The following is a 17,911-nucleotide window of genomic DNA, read 5'->3' on the forward strand; positions in this document are numbered from 1 at the left end:
AAAAAAAAAAGAAGAAGCAGAAATTAAATTTGGGGAAGACAATATTCGAAAATTTGAACATTGTCTAATTAAGTATCATAATTCTCGACGAAGAACATTTATGATACTCGTTCTTTTCGCTTAAGTCACAGGCTATTAGTGTCTAAGTATTACAGAGATGAGTTTTCCAGATCTATTGAGATTATTACAGGAATTTTTTAATGTTTTTGCAGTGGTCATTTTGTAACATGAAGATGTTCCCGACCGTGAAACCATACGAAATATGTCAAATTTAAGACAGCCAAGATTCTTTGTACTAAATCTTGGTAAATTATACCATGGACCATGGTCCACCTTACATTATGAACCTAAATCTAAAATTGACATCTAGATTATGTATCTGCATAATGAATTAATTGAAGGTACATAATACGTAGTTGTAATAGGTACGGAGTATATAATTTATTAACTACAGGTATATAAAATATTAATTGTAATATGCATATAATTTATTAACTGAATATATATAATATGTTAATTACATGTACATAATCTGAATGCATTTTGGACTAAGAGCAACCTTATTCATGTGCATTTTTTGTTAATTTTTTCAAGTCCATGTAGGAGAGAGGAGAGAGGAGGGAAGAGAGAAGAAGAAAAAAGAGAGAGAAAAAAAAAACAAATTTTGACAAAAAAAGAGAAAAAGAAATAGTTTCTTTACGCGCCCAACTGGGCGTTGAGTTTCCCACACACGAGAGTGGCGCGGGTGCTTTCTCTTCTTTCCCCATTTAGTGGACCCTACAATTTTTTTTTTATTTGCAAGAGTAAAAACCACTAAAAATCCCACCCCTCCGGCCATTTGTTAAAAACCCACCATAATTTTTTCCTTTTCTTTTCTACAAAAAATCACTTATGTGATTGCCTTAAGGTCAATTCATTATTCCATGGACCATGATCCACACAGCTCTGTGGACTATAATTAAAAAGTTCATTTTTAATATACTAAAAGTATATTATTTGAGTATTGAAAGTATATTATTTTGTATATTATCAAATAATGTACATTCAATACACAAATAATGTACTTTTAGTATATTAAAATGTATTTTATATTCATGGTCCACGCTTCTATGGACCATGGTTCATAGAAAAATTTGCCCCTAAGGTCCACAATACAAAATGAATATTGGTAAATGCCAAATGGTATAACAATTGCTAAATCTTTGGGGCCGGTAATGGTTCTGACTTCTTACCACAAGGGAAAATTATGACGTGGACCCGAGTTCAAAACGACGTCATCTGAATTTAAAAAAAAAGAAAAAAATTACTTCCTTCCTTTAACTTGCCGTTTGTTTCCAGAATTCGTTTTTCTATATTCACAATTTTTGAACTTTATATTCATAATTTTTGAACTCTATATTCACAATTTTAAAACTCTATATTCACAATTTAGAACTGACTATTCACAATTTTAGATCTCAATATACAAAATTACAGAACTCAATATTCACAATTGCAGAACTTTATATTCTCAATTTTTAAACTCTATATTCGCAATTACAGAACTCTATATTCACAATTTCATAATTCTATATTCACACTTACAGAACTCTATCTTCAACAGTATAACACAATTTTTAAATCTATATTCACAATTTTTAAACTCTATATTCACAAAATAACATATCATTGACTGAAAAAGCGGTGTCACTAATGACACTGTTATTCCATACACGTAAAGCTGCATCATTTTGGACTTGGGTCCACCTTGTCTGGTGGACTCGGGTCCATGGCATAACAATTGGAACACAAGGTTATGGGTCTAATACTAAAGCAGAAGTATTTGAGGGCCTAGCCCAATTGTATATTTGCGGGCCTTACAGTGTGTTTGGCTTTCTTGGCAAATTATGCTGTGCATCCGTATGCACCATGCATGGTGCATACGGATGCAAAAACGACGCCGTTTTATTAAAAACGCGCATCTTCCCTTAAAAAAAAAATTTAGGTTCGATTCTCAGCAACAACATATGAATTAAAATTCCATAATCGATGAACTATAATTCCAGAATCTATGAACTAAAATTCCAGAATCTAATCTATGAACTAAAAATTCCAGAATGAATGAACTAAAATTCCAAAATCTATGAACTAAAATTTCAGAATCGATGAACTACAATTCCAGAATCGATGAACTATAATTCCAGAATCAATGAACTAAAATTCCATAATCTATGAACTATAATTCCAGAATGAATGAACAACATAATGCTGTTGCTGAGAATCGAACCTGAATTTTTTTTTTTTAAGGGGAGACGCGCGTTTTTAATAAAACGACGTCGTTTTTGCATCCGTATGCACCATACATGGTGCATGCGGATGCACAGCATAACTATCCATGCAAATGCTATTAGATAAAATGGGCCATTTTCAACCCAAATAAGCATGGGAACCCGGCCATGTTAGTCATGTATCCTGGAGAAAGTCCCCAATCAGATTGAAGATAGCTTTATACTTTATTAAAGAGAAGATAAAATATAATAATACACATTATATTGGGTTTGGAGTAATAGTGAGATTAAAGCTATTAATTCAGTAGTAATAAGATGCGAGGGTGGTGGTTTACATAGTTGTGTGGATCACAGTCCAAAAAATGACGTCGTTTTGTGTATTTTTTTTTTTTCACACGACACATTGTAACATACATTTGTATAACTCATAATGTATATTATTCTAAAGCATTATATACATTATTTTAATGCATAATGTATGTTATTCTAATTCACAAAGTGCATTATCTTATCATAGAAGTTTAATAATTCTAACACATAAAGTACATTATTCTAACTCATAATATTCAATGACGTCGTTTTGAACCGTGATCCACACAGCTATGTGGACCATGCTCCACACAATAATTTGCCGATCAGAGTGGTCAATAGAATTACTTTAAATGTACCATGCACATTCATTAGATTTTTACTCTTTCAAGTGAAATTTTTGCGATTGAAACAATCCCTTGTCATAGTTCATCTAATACATGTATAACTATACATAATATCTTAGGATATCTTTTTTTTTTTTTTTTTTTTTTTTGAAATTATATCTTAGGATATCTAATATGTCCTATTCATTTAAAATCCATCCGTCAAATACCAACAGCTTCCAAGTTCATACTTTGTGAATGAAGTGTTATGTCAAAAGGAATCCATCATCATAATAGAAGCTTAATTTCAATCCAATTAATGTAAATAGAAGCTCAATTTCAATCCAATTGACTAACCACAGCAAATTTTCAACTTTTTAGATATAAAACTAAAAAACTGAAGAATAGATAACAAGAGTGCATGTTTACTTACACGTACAGTTTTTCATTTTAAAAATCAAGAAAAAACCCTTAGAAGTGTTTTCTTAATAAGGTCTGCCTGCCATTAGTGTTAGGGTTTGCAAAGATGCATGCCCCAGGTGGCATAAAGATTATAGAATGAACCCAAAGAATAATTAAAACAAATACCTCCAAAATCCACCTTTGTTATTGGAGGTAGTGATAGATGACAGGATAGATTAAAGTTAAGGTAATTAATTAGGAAATGAAACATAGAAATGTGGTCTTCCAACACACTAAAAAGCAACTAAAGCAAGCAAGCCTGCCCTCCCTTAGCTTGTTTCAAGAATCCAAAAAAGTTGCTAAACCCCATTCTGAAACATAATCTACCCATATATATAAAAATTAAATTAAAATCACCAGAGAGATAGAGAGAGAGAGAGAGAAAAGATTATTCCTCAATGCACTACCAAATGCACCTTCTATTCCATGAGGATGGGATTGAATCTGTACACTACATACATATATACTGTGCTGCTAAAAATTGATGATAGTTCAATTCATGAGTAATAATCTTTATATATATATATATGGTATAGTGTGGTTGGTTGTGGGAATAATCCAATAGAGAAGAGACATATTCCACCTTTCAAAAGCACCCAAAATCTTGCATAAAGTGAAAGAATTGAATACCAACTTTTTAGGTTGAACAGGACAGGACAGGACCTGCCCCTTCATTGCATGTGGAAACAGACACTTCCCAGCCTCTCCATACTTCCAACTTGGACTTCCCTTTCTTTCATTTTTATATATATATACCAAATATAAATATATGAAGAAATAATATTAACTTTGGTGCCTAATACTTTTTTCTTGATACAATGAACAGTTTTAATTTGTAGCAAATATCGGGGCGATTCAAGCACGCACTATGAGATTAATTCGGATTCAAATTAGGTCACACATGCAAAGTTTGTGGTGCACCCTTCACAAGAACTGAACCTTTAATCTTATAGTTGTATTAAATGTTCCAAGCTACTAGGTTTGAACTCCTTACCCTTGTTTGGGCGGAGGCTTGGAGGGTCGAGTCCAATATCTTGCCATCAAAATGTGACGTTGAATTGATTACTCCGATCTGCAAGTATAATAAAATGGAATTAAACTTTCGCTATTAGTTATAGTTTTTAGCGCACTCATAAGCATTGCATCTTAATAATTAGTATTAGTGCAACATTGATATAGTGGTAAACGAGTTGATCCACACTTTGGGGTCTCATATTGCTTAAAAACAAGTGATGGATTTTCCAACTCTTCTATGAATTAATAAAATAAAATCCATATTATTTATTATTATTATTATTATTATTATTATTATTATTATTATTATTATTATTATTATTATTATTATTATTATTATTTTATAATGTGTATATACTTACATATACTTCAATATAATTCAATGTCCTTATGTATATATATAGTATATACTATATATACCAAGGCGGTGGCGAGTTAGGTGATGATCCCAAAGGATCATGACTGCATCATATCATATATATCATTTGTATTCCTTCTGTATAAATATAAGAAACAAGTGTATTAAACACACTTTATTTTTAATCTCTCCTATAGCAGAAAGAATCACATATTCAGATCTTGGCTTAAAATTGCAGTTTTGATTTTTATTTTTCCAGTACTTTTAGTATCTTTAATGTTAATTTGGTCATGCTCATATATAGTAGTGTATTTATTTGGATAATGAAATAAATAAAACTAAAATAAATAAATAAATGATGTAGAGTAATCTTTTTTTTTTTGAAAATTGATGTAGAGTAATCTAATCACATATATAGTGCCACATTAGGAAATGATGAATTAATAATGGGTGCTCTGTCCAAAAATCTTCTCTCCAACATCTGCTAGTCTCAACTACACAACATGCTTAAAAATTGGATGAAGCGCGTCACTACGTTAAAAATTATAATTAGTAACAAGGTAAACTTTATTTCCTTATACTTATGTAACAACTGGTGTCATATTTATATGACAGGATACTGGATTTGACTCTCTAATTAAATTTAACAATATGTATTGAGAAGATATACTATCTTAATTATATAATATTAACGAGAGATTCAATTCTTAGTTTAAATTTATAGTGACTGTCAAATATTAAAAAAAAAAAAAAAAAACAAAGCACCAATATATATTTATATGTTAAGTGGTAATAAAGGTGTCTGTTGTCCTTTTAATTCCTTATTCGAACCTTTATTCCATTCCCTTCATTCAGAAACTACAATGAAGCTGCCATTGCAGCAGAGCTGCCTTTCACTACCTCATCTATAATTACCTTTATTACATGAAACTCCAGTATATGTAAAGACAGATAAACATAATAAAGTTCCATGCACTGCACGTTACTCTCTCTCTCTCTCTCTCTCTCTCTTCTCTCTCTCATACATATATTGTTAAATATAATATAATTACTGTATAAATTTATGCAGAAGGAAAAGGTGTCGCATCTGGTATAGAATAAAGTAAGAAAGATCACTTACTTACAAGTAAAGGAAAGGGATTAGATTGCACTTATAATGTGAATTGTGTTGCTTCTAGCTAGCTCCGCATGCTGCTAATAATTTATCAAGATTCTATGTTTCCTAAAATGGGCTATTATTGGTTTTCATTGCATATCTTATAGTCTAGCTACAAAAATAGCTACATTTTCAATATGCAATTCCCATTTTCCAACATATATGGACAAGATGTGTGTATATTATTAAAGATTTCATGATTCCGCGTCTAATTAGTTTTATAGTGAATGATATATGATATAGTCGTATGATTGATCAAACTAAAATAGTAACATCTATCTATGGGGCATTAATTTTCTAATAACTTTGAAATGTTAATTATACACCAAAAGACAAGTGTACGTGAGATATATATTGGGAAAGATGGCTAAGTCTCGAGAAGATGCTATTTGAGAATCTAAATAAAAGATTGTACTTGTGATTCTCAAGTGGGTTCGTGATTCTTTAAAAAGTAGGTGTTGAAATGTTATAACCATATGACCTGCCCCAACCCATTGCGGTATAACAATTGTTGGGCAGAGGCTCGCATGCAGACAGGGCCGGTTTTTAGATTTTTGTGGCCCTGTTCGGGTAAATAAATAAGGCCCTACCAAAATTAAAATCTATAAAACTAATACCGTAATTTTATTATCTAAATATATAACAAAAAAAAAAATTATCCGTGCATCGCACGCACACTGCACGGATAATTGGGCAATTATTTGTTTGAATTCAAGCAAGGATAACATAAAAAAACATAATCGATACAACTCATTTCATCAATTGCACTATATAATATTCATTGTTATAATTTAAAGATTATAACAAATCTTTTCCGTGCAACGCACAAGTAAAAATAGACATATTATGGAATGGAATAATAATAATAGTGTGCACAAGTTTTGAACCTTAGACCTCAAAGTTAAAATACAATAAATACATGTTCTTACCATTTCTTTATAAAGCCTTTTAAGTTTAATTAAAAAATTTTAATTTTTATTTCTAAACTAACTAGGTAAAAATAAAATATTGAGCTTCTAAAATTTGAGCCCCTCTAAAATTTGGGGCCCTGTGCGGTAGCCCAGCTTGCACAGCCCAAAATCCGGGCCTGCATGCAGAGCCTTAAATTAGTCCAATACCCTACTATTAAAACGTGGCATTGAGTGTTACACAACTATATATAATGAAATAAAGTTGTGTCTTCGCTACTAACCATAACTTTTGATGTAGTGTAAGCGCTTGATTGTATCAAAACAGGTGTTTGGAGGGGATTGTTGAGTGGAAACGTGGCTACTAAGCTAGAGCTACAACAATTACCTTTGAAATAAATTTCAATTTGAATTATAAAAGAAATAGTGAAATGAAAAACCACAATATGTTATGCCACACAAACGTACATTGTTCAAAACAGTGATGCTTTAATGCTGGAAAGCTATAAAGGAAGGCCAATTAAAGCAAAGCCTTCACAATCAGAAGAACAAATTAAAAGAAGATAGTAATCTCCATCAACTCTATAAAAAAAAAAAAAAAAAAAAAAAAAAAAAGTAGTGTGAAAGTAAGGCATCAATATAATCAATGCGATATTATAAATCAGCATTACATTTCATTTCTGTAAAAAGGAAATATATATATATATATTCTCTATATATATCCCAACAAGTATTCTATCTCTACTAAAAAAAAAAAAGACTGTCCACGTACGTAAGATTCGACAAAACAAAGTTTCCTATGCACTTTGCAGAAATCCTGTGGTGTTAACAGAAAAAAATTATACAAATATGTAAGGAAAAAAAAAAACAAAAATAAAGAAGAAATAAATAAGAAGAATATATAGTTATAGCTTAGCTAGTAGGCATATATAAAGATGATAGTGTAATCATAATGGTTATGATTTTGATGCAATATAGGATTCGCTTCTTCTTCTTCTTCTTCTTCTCCTCTTCTTCTTCTTTGGGTCTTTAGTAGTCCCCCACATTGGTTTCTGTCAGAAGAGAGCAGCCTTTCTAGGGCTTTCTTTTTTTTTCTTTTTTTGCTTTTTCTTTTTTCTGTTTTACTTTTTCTTGATTTTTCCAACCTGGGTTGTTGAACAGTTAGTTCAGTTGAAGCCTAGGGAAGAGTTCAAGAACAAGGGAAAAAGGAACAAGGAACTATGTTGTTGGTCCCTTGGCTTGGGTGTATATATGTGTGTTTGAGAAGTACTATAATGATGGTGAAAATGACCTTGCATGTCTCTGTGGGATCCGATGATGATGATGATGGTTTCTTTTTTTCTTTAATTTTCTTCTTCTTTTTTTGTTTTTTTGCTTCTACCCATGATGATCCGGGTTGTCAGGATCTGGCCAGAAGGGTGTGTACTTCAGCCATTCTGTTTCTTGTTGGTTAGCCGCCATTGATGAGCCCTGCAACCATGCACCAAACCCAAAGTTATTTGACGGTTAAGATCACAAGACAAGACAGGGTTTATCCGGTGTACATTCTAAGTAGTGCCGAGGAAACACCCATGTTTTTGATCTGTTCTTAGGTGGAGTGAAGAGACAACAAAAGTGCAAGAAAAGACAAATAATGTTTTCTCCTTGTTATTCGAGTAACTAATTAACTGATTTAGCTATGCCATTTTTTTTGTTTTGTTTTATTGCATGCAAAGCTAAGGGTTTCAAAATAAAAGAAAGCAGCTTTTGAAACTTCACTGCTTTGATTCATTTTTCGTCCCCCAATTCTTCTTTCGGTTATCAAAAGCTGAAAGAATTGAAGCCGTACGTAAGCCTCTCTCTCTCTCCCTGTACACATTCCACATTTCACGGCCTGTGGTTTCACATTTGGGACATATCAGACCGACAGATCCCAATAACACTTACTCCCATCCCATCAAGTTTTTAAGGAACAAAATCCTAAAATGTATGTTCTGATGATATGCTACATAAATGCTCATGCCATTCCCATGCAGTTTCTGCTAGCTTCTCCATAGTTGCCAGGCCAAGAGTACTAGGAAGAGGGTGATGAGTTTCGATATCCTTTATGTAACAATGGAACTTGATTTATACGCAGTAGTTACAAGTTCGACTTCTATCCAATGAGAGGAAGGTCCAATTCTATTGACCTTTTTTATTTGAACCGATCAACTAGGACAACTTAGGTTAGTTTACTTTCTTGTTGACTAGGATCAAAAGGTGGATTTTATCTAGTGCACATTTTCGGACAATAATTGCGGGTTTCTACCATCATCTAAAAAAAAGAAAAAGTAAAAGGGTTTGGTCTTGCCTATGTCACACTGTATATGTTGATGCATCCATATCAGTTACCGATAAAAATCCAAGCTAAAATATACACAAGATTTAATTTGAGTCAAATCCCTCTAACTTAGAATTTGGGTTTGTATTAACTATGTTATCTCATTTTTCACCTTGATAAAGATGACTTGTAATGAAGTGACAAGTGACAACTTATGTATAGTTTAATGGAAGGAAAAGGGATGGAATTACAAGAAAGCTAAGCGACGAGGAAATGGAAAATCTAAGAAGAACTATGTTGTCTGTTCTTTCCTTGTATAATATATATTCTTTACAAGTAAAGCCCATGAATCTAACTTACTACATACTGTGTTATCAACAGTTATTGCGTGGACTATTGTTTGGCGTAATTTTTTTTATTTACGTAACCCACTACAACATATATTTTTATAACTCATAATGTATATTATTTTAAAGTATAATGTACATTATTCTAAAGTATAATGTACATTATTTTAACACATAAAGTATATTATTATAACACATAATGTACATTATTCTAATACATAAAGTACATTATTCTAACTCATAATGTATATTATTTTAACTCATAAAATTCAACTACGTGGTTTAAATAAAAATGGTGGTAGTTAGGTGATATTTTCTTTTCAAAATTTCAAAGGTTTACCTAATGGAGATGGAGGACATGAGTTTATTATTATTATTAACTCAGATTTTTCAACTTTGCCGAACTATATATTGAACCCCATTAACGACATACCCTAAGTCCGTTCATTTAACTTTAAGACTCAGCATCAAATTGTATACTTATGTGCATAAGTTAAGTAGCCCAACGATAAACCAAACCTCCCAGAGATGAGTTAATTGAAGAGAGTTAGAAGCTGAGAGCATAAAATAGGAAAGAATAAAGAGATAAAGAGGAAAAGAAAAAGTCTGCTATGCCCCCCCGCTCTCCTCCATCCCCCTTTAGCTGTGTTATAATAATGGGCATATATGTAAAGGAATAAGCATATGATATGATATCTTTCTTGTCTTTAAGTTCTCATCCTTATTAACTTTTATACTAGTAGCTAGCTTGGTGGTATTAATAATGCAAAAGAAATTAAAGAAAAATAAGAAAAAAAATAATGGGGGAATTAAAATTAAAAGAAAAGAAATTAAAGAAGATTAAAGTAGATAGGCTTACTTCTTTGATGTCACTGGAAGTAGTAGTGCACCCCATTATGAGTTCTTCCAATTCAGAAGTAGACCTTCCTCCCAGTTTATGATGTTGTTGTTGTTGTTGCTGGGATTGCTGCAAAAAACATTCATTTTTTGTGTTGCTTAGAACAGACCAAACATAATCATGCATATGATCATGCACTGTCTCCAACAAGAGAAAAAACATAAATAAATTTAAAAACCCTAGATGGGTAAAAGCATGGAATTATTACTTGTTTCCTAGGTTCCTGGCTCGCATTATAGTACTGGGAATTCTTTAATTTGTTTTACTTTGTTTGGGTTTTTGGTTTCTTGGGTTATAGTTTACCTGGAAGTTATCGCCGGGGAGTATGATTCTGGGGACGTGGAAGGGGTCGTCGTCGAGGATGACGGAGGCGTGGTGGTGGTGGAGCGGCGGCGGCGGAGAGATGATGGCGGAGATGGTGTGTGACGGCCTGCTTATGTTGTGGAATGCCGCCGCCAGTTGGTGATGGTGGTGGTGGTGGGGGTCGTGTGTCGTCACGTGATGCGCACGGTGGGGATCGGCGGCGATGTCACGCCCTTCGCACGTGCCTGTCGCCGGAACTTCCCTCCCCATTGAAGCTTCCGCCCCCACTGCAATCCCCGCCTGCACAATAATAATAATAAATCCTTAAAACAATTAATTCTTTTTTTTTTTTAATAATAATAAAAAAGACAAAAAAACATTATTTTCATTTTCGAGTTAATCCAGAAACCCAAACCAACATAGATTGTTCATAGATGGATATATTCAAATCAAAAAGACCAATAGGTCGTGATTACTGAGTCAAAAGTCTGATCAACTTGACTGGGATTACCAAAAGAATACAATATTGTTGTTGTTATCAAAGATAAGTGTAGCATAACTTTCATGCTGCATGCTTAAGCAATGTGAAGGTGATGATACTTAAGGAAAGAGACATGCATGTGATTAACGATGGAGATTGTCGAACTTAATTAATTAACGTTGTATATATAATGTAGCGTCGGATACAAGGATGTTTAATTTGCATGCAAACAGTGAACTGAAGTAGAGAGATTAAATAAAACATTAATGAATTAATTAACAATTTAATTACCTCATCAAAGTTTTTCCGGAAAGGGAGGAAGCTAAAATGGTCGGCGGTAGCTTTGAGCTGTTGAATCTCCATGGCACTATAACTAGACATGGCGGCACCAACCGCCACAGAAAGTTCATCTCCATGGGAATGAATGTTCATATTATCCTTCGAAGAAGAGCAGCTCCCGCTCCCGCCGCTGTCCCTTTTACTAGCCGGGTCATCGCCGCCGGAAGTAATGCTCCTCTCCGCCGCCACGGCGGCGGCGGAGGACCAGTTACACTGCCTGGGTTGTGTTTGATAAAAGATCTTAGAGACAACGAGCTCCCCTTCTTTCTCCTCCTCGTGCTGCCCCAAATGGTACTGGTGCATCACCCAATTGGTCTTCTCGGGTTTCCGGTTCTTCCCGAAATTTGTGTACAGAACCAGTATCTTCTTGCACCCTTTCTGCTTCCCGTTGACCATCACCGGCCGGGTTTTTCCGGTCTTGTGCCACCGCGTTTCGCCGCCCTGCAAATCGCACTCCGTCTGTATCTTCCGCCGCTTCCGTGTCCCCGTCGTGTACGCCTTCGACGGCCTGTGGAAAAAATGTCTACTCAACCCATCCCTCGTCACACCTAATAAACAACAATTAAGTCTGTTAGGTCTATTTAGGTGTAACAAATTAAACAAACGAACAATTAAAGTTAACATTTTTTTGTTGTTTTTCCTTTGTATTAAGTATGCAGAAGAAGACAGACCAGGAAGTTTCTCAGGATGAGTGTAGCAGATCCCATCTTCTCCTTCAATGGTGGGGATGAACTCATCAATCAATGGATGAGATTTTGATTCTTTAGCTACTACTTTAGCTTCAAGGTGCTCTATCAATTCTTGATCTGTTGGGTCAAACTTCACCCCAGCTGGTAGACCTACCCAGTCCTGCAAATTCCATATATACAAAAATCATATCACCCATTGCATATATCATTATATCCCTCCCCAGAAAAAAAAAAAAAAAATTCCAAAAATATATACAATATACAAAGGGTATAGAGAGAGAGAGAGAGAGAGAAAGAAGAAAATGACTGTTTTGTGAAATGAGATAAATTAGAATAATTAAGGAACAAGCATAATTCTGGTTTCTATATACTATGATTCTTTTTTGTTTTTTATTTTCTTTTACTGAATGAAAAATCTGATGTGATAAACATAACATACCGGCTTTGCTTCAAGCTTGTGGCCACAGCCAGGACACTGCTTGGATCCACAAAGCTGATGCTCTTCGAGCTTAGCATCTATGAGATCTGAACTGCTGATAGATCCTACTTGACTGCTGTTCTTATTCATCTCTTCCTTAACTTTCTGCACTTTTATATATATTCCCTAATTTCCACAAAATCTAATAACTCTATCTTCTCATCAACTCAAGTGAAAGCAATCTCTCCCCATAAGGGTATGTGTTTCAATTCTGCAAGACAGAAATCAAAAGAAAAAAAATGGAATTTTTGGTGTGGAACTGGAAACTTTTCAAGGAAAGAAAGATAAACTGAGGTTAATTAATAATTAACATACCATATGAGATGAACTAATCTAGGGTGAGATAAAAGATGGGAAAAGGGGCCATTAATGATGAAGAAAACAGTGGAGAGGAAGAAGAAAGGAGGTGAGGAGAGACGTATAAAACCAAGCAAGCTTTAGGCACTGAAAAACACCAGAATTTGCTCCTTAACTTTAACTCAAAGGACAGCTGCACCCTGCCACTATACTACTGATGAATTCAAGAGATAAAGGAAAAGGTGTCTCAGACTCTCTCTCTCTCTCTCTCTTTCTCTCTCTGTCTGCTGTCTGCACTCACCTTTATCTTCTTCTTCTTCTTCCTCCTCCGCTTTGCTAATCTGGGCAGCAGAGAATTTTAGATGTTTCTCTCTCTGCGGCTGTATATTTGTATCTGATGTGAGAGAGAAGAAATAAAGAACGCAAGAAAATCTGGTGTTTTTTTTTTCTTTCTTTCTTTGGTTGCTTTCTAAACCGGTTGTATTTGTAATTTAAGTCCCCTTATAAGTATACACCTTGACAACTAAAGTAAAAGCTACGGAAACGCCTTCTCAAAAGCACACCTAGCTACTAGGTACCATACCGGTTGGGTACACAAGGTTTTATATATATTGATTTTTATACCGTATTTTGAATGGAATGTTTACAATCCGCATTGTGACCCTTACGGTAGCCGGTGAGACTCAATCCTGAGTCATTGTTTCAAACTTTACTTTTGTGACCAACTGAGCTGTCCGGGCATAATATTTATGTATTAGTCACATAACAAACACATTTTAAACACTTTCACGATGTCAAAGGACATTGTGGTCTAGTGACATCCATATGGGATGTTGTGGTTTGAATCATCTATGTATTAGTTAGATAACCACGGCTGGAAATTATGGAATTTCCGACCACCTGAAAATGATCTTAAATCAAAGTCGAAAACCTTGTTCCGACCACTTTTGGTATCCGAAAAAACCTTTGTTGCTATTTTCGACCACTTTTTACTTTCGACTTGATTTAAGATCACTTTTAGGTGGTCGGAAATTTCATAATTTCCAGCAGTGAACAAACACATTTTAAACACTTTCACGATGCTAAGGACCATAATTGTGGTCTAGTGACACCCATATGGGATGTATGGGATGTTGTGGTTTGAGTCTCAGTGGATGTAATATTGACTTTTTGTGCTTGAGTAGATTAATAAATTAAAGTAGTAAAAAAAAAAAAAAGACTTTTACCATCTATTTTTACAAAATTGTCTTATAGCTAGTTAGATATGATGTATGCCAAGCACATTGTGCTCAGATGGCATGTAGTGACATTTTCCATATGGGAGGTCACGAGATCGAGCATGAGCCTCCGTGGTTTAGGTTGAGAAAGTATGTTTGAACAGATACTACAATGTCAGTAGCATTAAAAAAAGATACATATTTTCCTGTTTTCTTTAAATATGTATAAATTGTATATACCTAGATATACATATGAGGATTATATATAGTACTCCGTATCTATTAGCGCATGACAAATATATTTTAAACACTTCCACAATTTATTTTTTAAAAATTTTCATATTGCAAAATACATTGTATTTATATATCATGTTTTCTTTAAACTTCTATACATGTATGCCATCATGTATAGGTAAAAACAACCGACATTTTAAAGAGTGAATTATACCGTATTTGGCACACTTTCTCCCTCATAGCAAATCCATATCAAACATGTACTCCATGCTCTACTTTTTCATAATTATCTTTTTGTGTATATGTATATATGTATGCTGCATTTATAGTATATATATACATCTAACTTTGTATATATGGACAATTTTCATTTGTAAAATAACTTAATTATGAAATAATCCACATACACTCAAACACTACTAATATGTTCTTCTCTCCATGCAGCACATATAGTACTACTTAAAAGGGGGGGGGGGGGGTATACATACAGGGTAGTGTAAGCTAGATAGGGAGAAGCTTATATTAATTAAATGAGGGAAATTATTAATTAAAGTTACATATATAAAGACATCTTTGTGTTAGGATAAACAAAACAAAATAATATGATAATTTGATGCAATATGAGGTTAAAGAAAAATTAAAATGATAGTTACTCACATGGGGTTTGGGCTGGGAGTGGTGATCATGATTCTCTTGGCATGGATGTTTCAGAGAGAGAGAGAGAGAGAGAGAGAGAGAGAGGGTACAAAGATTGCTTGATATGCAAGGCAAATGAGCAGTGTACTTGATGGACCACCACCACCACCCTGCTTAATTAAATTTTTTAATTTGTATTAGTATATTAATATCCCCATCATGTGTTTTAGCATACTATTTAAATTGCATAATTTATTTCTTTATATGAATATTTTAAAAGTACCAATTAACACCCGTATTAATACAGTCATGTATAGTATATCTACTTGTACGAGGTACTATTGGCTCTGATCTCATAATATCAGTACAACAAAAATAGGACAGACCGGTCCTATCATTTATTTTACCGTCCTTTGGTCATCTCAGACCAACGATTAGATTTGATATGTAATTTTTACCTAGCCCACATCTATCATTAATTGATCATTCTCCTCTATACATATATATTGCTATACATATATATATATATATATATATATATATATATATATATATATATATATCATAGTCAATATCTACATTATTTATTTGTTAAGTTGTGCAAGTCATTCTATACTGGTCTCTCAATTGTTCTTGACCCCTCACTGTTTTCTTCTAATTTTAGGTATATCTCATAATACTTTATTTGATATACATACAATAATTCCATATATTGTACACATGCAAATAGTGGACCCCACTAATGGATGGCCTGCTCATATTGTTTACTTCTATTTTTATTTTTCACCATTATTATTACTATTATTAATTTTTTTTTGAGGGGATAGTCAAAACTAAAAATGATGAAAGGTCTCAGAGCAGTGTTCCTACAACTCAGGTGGCTATGATTATATTTGTTAATTTTTGTCTGACATTTTGCTCCAATGGCAAAAAAAAAAAAAAAAAAACAAACAAAAAACAAAAACAAAAACAAAAACAAAAACAAAAACAAAACAAAACAAAAACAAACAAACAAAACAAAACAAAAAAAACAAAAAAAAAACAAAAAAAAAAAAATTCTAATATATTATGTAATTGTAATGCTGCATTTGAGTTTCTATATATTTTTGTACCAAATTTCATTTAATTTGTTCCAATAAAAAAAAGATTCATAAATAAATTTGAAATAATAAATATGAATAAGGGTCAAATAGGCTATCAAACTGCACACAATAATTCAATTAGGTCACTGAACCTAAAAAATCAACAATTGGGTCCCTAAGCTAACCAATTTCAAATATTTTTTTCAATTTGAAGGTTTCCAATAGGTCAATCTTCCAAATTAGTTATTTTTTAAAAAATAAATTTAAAAAAAAAAAAAAAAAAAAAAAAACAAGACTCCGGCCGTCTCCGGCCGGTTTCTTCATCTCCACGGCCGCAGACGAAGAAATTGGCCGTGGAGACTGAGAGTCTCCGGCCGGAGTCCAGTTTTTTTTTTTTTTTTTTTTTTTTTAATTTCAAAATAATTAATTTTTAAAATTTATTTTTTAAAAAATAATTAATTTTAGAGGATGACTTGTTGACCTGTTGGAAACTTTTAAATTGAAAGAATTGTTTGAAATTGATTAATTTAGGGACCTAATTGTTGATTTTTAAGGTTCAATGACCCTTATTTGGTTATATTCCTAATAAATATAAAGAGTTTGACACTAATGGCAGACCATATACATTATATATAATAAGATGTGATATAAATAATTTTTGAAAATAACATCTTTTCAAAAATGTTATAATAAAAGATGTTATTTTCAAAAAAAAAAAAATAACATCTTTTATTATGAGATATTAGTATTATTTTATTTAACTTATTTGATGTGTTAACGAGAATTTAAATAGAATTAATAAAAGTAATGAATTAGAAATGAGTGGTCAGTTCAAATATTTTTCTTTTGTTTTATTTTATTTATTTTTTTAAAAATCCAATCCCTACAAAATTAAAATAAAAAGCAGTCATAAGCCGAGACCATATTTTGACTACACATATATTAAGTTGACCATTGACTAATGTTTGTGGGTGGAGCCCTCACAGCATTGCACTGTTTTCTTTGCCTTCGATTATTTATTTATTTATTTATTGTTTAATACCGTCCGATGGACCTCCTAACATTATTTTAGGACATTATTAAATATAAAAGAAATAGGTTACGTTAAATGGATGTTCTATCGCTAGCTTGACAGGTTGTGTACTGTCTCTTTAAAATAAATAAATAAATAAATAGAAAAATAGAAAGAAAAAAAAAAATCATCTTGGCATTCTGTGCCTCGTGCCCGACCCAATTTGGAATTCAACAACGTTAAACGCCGTACGCCACCTCGGATAAAGCAATGATCAGATCAGAGCGAAACCGACCCTTTTCTCATATTTGGGCATTTGGCATTTTAATTTTAATTTAGCTAAAATAAAATGAATAAAGATTTTTAATTTTACTTTTTACACAAAAAATATATTAAGAAATGTTTTACAATATCATAACAAAAACGTAATATTACATTATATATCAGGAATAGCATTTTATATAGTCAAATTTATTATATTATAAAAAATAAAAGTTAAATTAGACTCTTGAGCTATCCTTAGTTGAATATTAGAAAGTTTGAATTATGTTTAATTTGTTATTTGAACTACTCAGTTTTGAGTTCAGCTCGACAGCAACAGAATTAAATTGGAACATTCATCGAATTTAGTCCAAATAGCTCACAAATAGATTGACTCATTTACACCCCTAGGATCGTTGGATGCATGCATTTTGTGGTGTCAAACTCTACCTAAGTCGAATTCAAATTAGTATTAAATTAAAGTGATGGAGATATCGAATGTTAAATGAGGGAAAAAAAAAAAAAAGAACTGAATGAA

At 32.7% G+C, this 17,911-nt stretch overlaps 1 protein-coding gene across 2 annotated transcripts; it reads right to left on the bottom strand.

Annotated features, from left to right (window-relative positions):
• Window positions 1–7,452: 7,452 nt before the first annotated feature.
• On the bottom strand, window positions 7,453–13,398 carry LOC109186112 (NAC domain-containing protein 102). Of its 2 annotated transcripts, none has more exons than XM_019336022.1 (7): window positions 13,233–13,398; window positions 12,596–12,845; window positions 12,139–12,316; window positions 11,420–12,015; window positions 10,648–10,947; window positions 10,306–10,413; window positions 7,453–8,270 (listed from the first exon to the last, which is right to left on the bottom strand). In XM_019336022.1, exons 2-7 carry the CDS (start codon window positions 12,722–12,724, stop codon window positions 8,178–8,180), a joined length of 1,404 nt encoding a protein of 467 aa, XP_019191567.1. In that variant the 5' UTR covers window positions 12,725–12,845; window positions 13,233–13,398; the 3' UTR covers window positions 7,453–8,177. The 2 variants fall into 2 exon arrangements, with proteins under 2 accessions (XP_019191567.1, XP_019191566.1); XM_019336021.1 differs by having other exon boundaries at window positions 12,950–13,398.
• Window positions 13,399–17,911: the final 4,513 nt, after the last annotated feature.

Source organism: Ipomoea nil, unplaced genomic scaffold (genome assembly GCF_001879475.1).
Source record: "Ipomoea nil cultivar Tokyo-kokei standard unplaced genomic scaffold, Asagao_1.1 scaffold1407, whole genome shotgun sequence".
Lineage (NCBI taxonomy): Eukaryota > Viridiplantae > Streptophyta > Magnoliopsida > Solanales > Convolvulaceae > Ipomoea > Ipomoea nil.